The sequence below is a fragment of the Elaeis guineensis genome, chromosome 5 (assembly GCF_000442705.2).
Source record: "Elaeis guineensis isolate ETL-2024a chromosome 5, EG11, whole genome shotgun sequence".
NCBI classification, from domain to species: Eukaryota; Viridiplantae; Streptophyta; class Magnoliopsida; order Arecales; family Arecaceae; genus Elaeis; species Elaeis guineensis.
The window spans coordinates 18,697,791-18,703,819 of NC_025997.2; the positions used below are offsets into that span (position 1 = coordinate 18,697,791).

Sequence of the window (6,029 nt, forward strand, 5' to 3'; positions counted from 1 at the left end):
TTAATGCTTTCTCTGGTACATGATACATCCCCTGACAATGATTTGTAACAAAGGCAACTATAGCTGCTAATTGACCGTATGATATGATAGATCGTAAACACACTAAGCTCCATAGACACATCAATGATTGTTGACATTACTCCACGTCATCCTAGCATGGAGACATCCACATCCACCAACCTCCCATGTGAAGCCCCTCTCGCCCACCCATCTTTTCCCACCATTCCGGTTCCTGCTCCCCCCCCTCCCCCCTTACGCTGCACCCCCGTCACACCATAAACTGCCCTCATCGCGCTCCATCATCGATCCGCATCCATCCATCCCACGACCCGTCTTTTCCCCTCAACACATGCAAAAAGCGAAAAGAGAAAGAAAAAAAGATCCCTTTCCCTTCAGTCGAAGCATCCACCCGCAACGGCACATCAAGCCGGCACCGTCCATCAAGCAAAGTCTCCATCAACCATTAAACGAAATAAATGATACATATAATATTAGAATTTATTAACTAATAATTAATCTCACCGTCTACAAATTCCCCCACTTTATTCCCCTCGCCCACTATCTCTCCTATAATTATTATTACAATAAAATTTCACATAATATCACAAAAATTACAGAGAAATAAAAAAACGGAGATGGAGACCTACAACCGGAGATCGGAACGGAGTCTCCTTCCGTAGTGCCGCCGCTTCTTGGAGCAAGGAGAGACATTCTGGGAACGACCAGGAGCCCATTTTGGGAACACCCAGAAATTTCCGCAGTCCTCCGTCGCCTTGAGCTCAGATCTAAGAGCGAAGAGCTCACTAGAAGAGGAGGAGGAGGAGGAGGAAGAGGGGAATGGAGGAAAGAGGCTTCAAGGTGAGCGAACCCGAGTAGTATTTGGACGGCGGCGGAGGGCTATAATAGTAAAACGGGAAGTAGGGCAAGAAGGGGTTCGGCGGAGGCGGGGCCGGGTAATATCTGTTGGGCGGCGGAGGGTAGTAGTAGGAGCCCCCGCCGCCGCTCCCACCGCCGCCACTGCTGGATGGAGGAGGAGGGTTGGAGTAGACGAAGGGCGGCGGGGGGGAGTAGTAGGAGATCGCGCCCGGATTCGATGGCGGCGGAGGGCATTCGGCGAAGGAGGACTGGGCCGGCGGCGGAGGGGAGGCGGCGGGCTGGCAGGGGTTGTCGCAGGAGGAGCACATCGTACAAGAGACGTCGTCTTTGATCACGGGCTTCGCCGCCGCCATCGGCGGCGACCAGACGGCGACGAGCAGGAGGAGCGCGAGGGGAAACGGCGGAATCGAGGCAGCGAGGCGGTTCGCCATCCAAGGGGACGGCACTCGGGTCCCTTTCTCCTCCACTTCCGAGAGAGAGAGAGAGATAGAGAGAGAGTGTGTGTGATGGAGACTGGAGAGTGCTCACCGCACCCCAAGCCCGTTATAAGGTTGGATCTTTTAACTTTTACCGACGGTTCCGCTTTCAACTTTCGGCAACGGAGGCAGAGGGAAACCGGTACGATGGACGCGGACGGAGGAGAGTCGGCGTAGGGAGGACGCGACTGTCACGTGTATGTAGGCGGGGCCGGCGGACCGACACGTGCGAAGGAAGTCTAAACGGAGTGCCGTCTCGTTTTTGGACTTGCTCGAGGTGGGGAAAAATAAAACAGGTGATGGTTGCTGCCAATGGTATCGAAGAGATAGGACGTGTGATGGAATGGAGGATGTGTTATTTTATGTTGGAACGTGTGAACGGATGGAGTGGTATATCGGAACGTGTGATGATAATATTGCACCTTATCCTTACCTCCAGTCTTGAATCTTGATCATGCGTATCTTTTGGATGGTGACCTTCCTCTCGCTATCAATTTGTTACTAGAATGATCCACCTGACTACTCTTCTTTTGAGCCTCCTCAACGAGCAACATGGAAGCCATTGAATCCACGCCGAGAGTTGGTGCAGTATTGAAGATTGTGATTGGAATATCCCACGGATTGAACATCAAAGCATGCAATATCATCCCGTTCTCCTTGTTTTTGATTTAGAATTCAATCACCGCTAACTGGCTAATCAATGTAGTAAACTAGTTCATGTACTCCCTCTTTCATTCTTAAGATGTACGGTGCCTTTGAAGATCTAATATGGCATGGACTTTCCCTCATACATATGCTTCACAACTTGTCTCATATATAATCCTTTATTAGTGATCTCCAAGGGAACATTAGACATGATAAACTTATGAAGAGATTGATCATTATTTTCTTTTCTTATTTACGAACTCTTCTCTTTTTTTTTTTTTTTTTTCTTTTTCTTTTGGTAAGAACTCTCCATTTTTTACAATAGCAGATTTCTTTTCTTATTTACGAACTCTTCTTCTTTTTTTTTTTTTTTTTTTCTTTTTCTTTTGGTAAGAACTCTCCATTTTTTACAATAGCAGATTTCTTCTATTTGGTTTCAAACACCATATATCCCCTCCTTTTTCAATTCCAACACCGTGTGCATCTTTTAATTTTCAAAGAATAAAGTTGGTGCCATTAGAATTTGGGATTTTAAATTTGATCGAATTGCCTGCCACCTCCAAAAGAATACATTATTTTTCTATTTCTCAACTATGAGCTTTAATACCAAACGTTACAAGTACATGAGAAACAGTTAAATAAAATAATATAAAATGATAAATAATAAGAAATAATAAAATTGATACGGCATACCAATATTTAGCATCGTTTACCCACAGAGCTATGTTTCGCAGAGACCCATTATAATATTTATAGAGTACATGGTGTTCTACAAGTATCCAACAAAATAGAGAAGAGAGAGAGAGAGAAAGAGAGAGCCCGGTACAAGAGAAAATAGTTCAGCCAAAAATATCATAGAAAAGGCTTGTACCGAGAATGAGAAGTTGCCCATCCAAAAATATCATAGTTCTGCTCCTCGAGCTCCATATGTGAGAGGTAGAAATCTAGCTTTGATACAATATTAAAATCCTATCTAAAAACTGTCAAAAGTTCTGAACATATCCGATACGAAACAATTATTTCTCAACACTTGTCTCTCCTTCTGCATCATGCCAAAGGATGCCAGGACCTTTCTCATAAAGGAGGAGAGTGGTAGCAACTCTACACGAAACCATTATTTCTCAACACTTGTCTCTCCTTCTGCATCGTACCAAAGGATGTCAGGGCCTTTCTTATAAAACAGAGAAGAGTGGCAGCAAACTCTCTCTCTCTCTCTCTTCCAGACTCAACGATGATGATGTGGTAAGGAAGCCACGTGGAACTCGGATGGCTTGATGGCTGGAACACTTTGCATTGGAATCAATTTGGGCCAACAGAGTGTAAGCTGCTCTGGAGAAGATGCCCCCCTGATAAAAGAATGCATGATAGAAGCTTTATTCTTTGGTGGTGGCAGGTTTGTTTGGTGATGGGACTCACCACCACCGAATAGATACGATGGAACCAACCTTGTACTCTGACCGTAACACTTGGGCCATCCAGAATTTTATCTTTGAGAGAGCGCCGAATCATTAAACTCGCGGTTGGTTGTGGCAAGAAGTCCTGAATTTGGCCGCTCTCAAGGATTTTTGTTTCGTTAAAACCGCATGTCATTTTGGTAGATCAGGCAAGTGATAGAACAACACAGCGGATCCCATCAGAAGACTAGAAGACTAGCGCTTGCTTGATCTGCGAGGTTACAGATCTGATCCGCAGGGTCGGACCGGGCTTGAAGTGGTAACTAAGATGGACTTGTAAAAGAGAATAGGACGAGCTTAAGGTTGCTGGATCTTGCCTAATAAAATTCTTCCAATGTCCAAGTCAAACTAAATCTTGAAAAATAGTAAAAATTTGAGAAAGCTATGAAAGTAAGAATAGCAGGATGCAAATATATCTGGAGGTCCTCCAAGTACAATTTATTGGCATGAGAGTCTATCTTAACTGTTCGGCGAGCGATAACTATGCATATGCTACGCACGTCGCAGGGCTAAACCATGCAGGACTTGAATTCATGAGCGAGCTTTAATTGGCTTTATGATGCCTTTAACAAAAGCCATACGGTGACCTTCCATTGATCAATATGATTAGATGATCAATAATAGTCTCATCCGTGGTATATCAATTAGGATGATTAGATCAAAGACCGACTGTTTATATTTTTGAGTCCAACTTGGACGGATTTGAACTCCGTTGGCTATCTGAGACTTTCTTTTATTATTATATTATTATTATTATATAAAAATAAGAAAGTATCATAAATAATTAATAAAAAAATTATTTATAGATAAATAAATTGGGGATATATTTAATTTAATATGGGAGGGGATTTAATTTATACATAAATAAACTGGGGAGATGTACAACTACGCATGACTCATGGCGAACGCTTTGGAGCTTTGAAATGCTATAGATTATTAGATGGAGCTTAGCTTAGTACTATTAGCAAAAGCAGGTGGTCGCGAGCTACATCACATCCTTGCACATTAGTGTGGCTCAAGTTGAGATCTAGAACACCAATTCTTGCGTGCATATATTGACTACCACAATGCCTCACCCAAATTTAATAAAAAACAAAAAAAGAGGTGAAGTTGGGCACAAGATTTTAGATGAACCTTACTTGCGATAGCGATACCCCTCTTGTGATAGTACACGTCTATCAAATTTTAAAGGTTATGGTGTATATATATATATATTTTGGTAGACAATGTATATATCTAGAAGTACTCGTTCAAAGATATTAATGGTAGAGACCCGTGAAAAGATGGCAGTGTGAGCCATGCGCGCCGGGAACGTCACACGCACAAGCGATCAAATTGCCGATGAATATGGACTCACATGGTAATGTTAGAATACTAAGATATTCTAGCGTGCATTGACCATCTAGAGACGTTTCTTTGCATGCCAAATTCATTATTATACTTTACATATCTTCTACTAATGGAACATGCTCTAGTGTGATCCATGAGGCTACTAATTTGCCGCATGGGACCAAGACATGGTTAGTTTACACTCTATTAATTGTTAGGAATTCGGGTCAAGCGAATCCATTTCCTCAATGTACGTTCAGGCTTAGACCCACGGGGGAATAACTCAAGAACACAAATCTGTGAAATAAAATTAACCATATACAATATAAATGACAAGTACTGTGGTCCAAACTAAATGTCTGTCATATCATGTTTGTGGTCCTAAACTGATCCGCTTGGGCATAAATTTGCTAATGTTACACAACGACATATTGGGTAATTTGACATTAATTCGGTAGGATTCGGCACTTTAACTCCTTGTTAGGTTGTCGATAGCTCAACCGTACCCTAATTGGGTGAAATGCCTGTTTTTTGTTTTTGGATCCTTCTTTAATAAAAAGTTCCAGCTTAAGAATTAGATCATGGAGACCAGCTCACGCCTGAGATTAGGTCTGCATTTAAAATTTGTCTCAAAATGAACCTGGCCAAATTTGAGCCATGTCTAGCTGACCAACCAATCAAAATATAAACCATGGGTCATTACAAAAATAAGAAAAGAAAAAGGGAAAAAAGGAAATAAAAAAAAAACAAAAACAAACATGAACCATGGCATAGAGTTAACATCTCAGCCAATGCCAACTTTTTTGAGGGATCACCATGCATGGCACAGAACATCAGGTTGTTGAAACAAAAATTTTTATACATTTCCAATAACTTTATTCTTCAGTGTTTCGCTTCAAGTAGGACGACGCTCTTCGCCTGGAGGCTTCTGCAAGGAGATAGCTATGGAGTGTATTATGTTAGAAATTGTTATCCTTACTGTGGTTTGCTTTCCGTGTCGTCTATTAATCATCTATGGATGTATCGTAAAAAAAATACAAAGCATACAGACCTTGAAGCTAGACTCAAAGGTCTTGTGAAATGCATGCCACAAGTATCGCACATGAGCCAAGTTGTCAAATTCCGGCATCCAAACCAATTCCATTGTCGACATATATGCATCTTTGCTGCCCCATGAAAGTCTTTCGTCAAAACGCCAGGATATATCAGACATCACGTTCGTGGGCAGGAATGATCATGCATGCATGCA

The 6,029-nt window shown here is 42.3% G+C and overlaps 1 protein-coding gene across 1 annotated transcript; it reads right to left on the reverse strand.

Annotated features, from left to right (window-relative positions):
• Positions 1–480: 480 nt before the first annotated feature.
• LOC105045609 (uncharacterized) lies at positions 481–1,678 on the reverse strand. Its single transcript, XM_029264694.2, has one exon. It carries the CDS (start codon positions 1,305–1,307, stop codon positions 804–806), a length of 504 nt encoding a protein of 167 aa, XP_029120527.1. The 5' UTR covers positions 1,308–1,678; the 3' UTR covers positions 481–803.
• Positions 1,679–6,029: the final 4,351 nt, after the last annotated feature.

Excerpts from the sequence above, each read along its gene's own strand:
- LOC105045609 (XM_029264694.2), bottom strand. The coding sequence starts at position 1,307 with ATGGCGAACCGCCTCGCTGCCTCGATTCCGCCGTTTCCCCTCGCGCTC.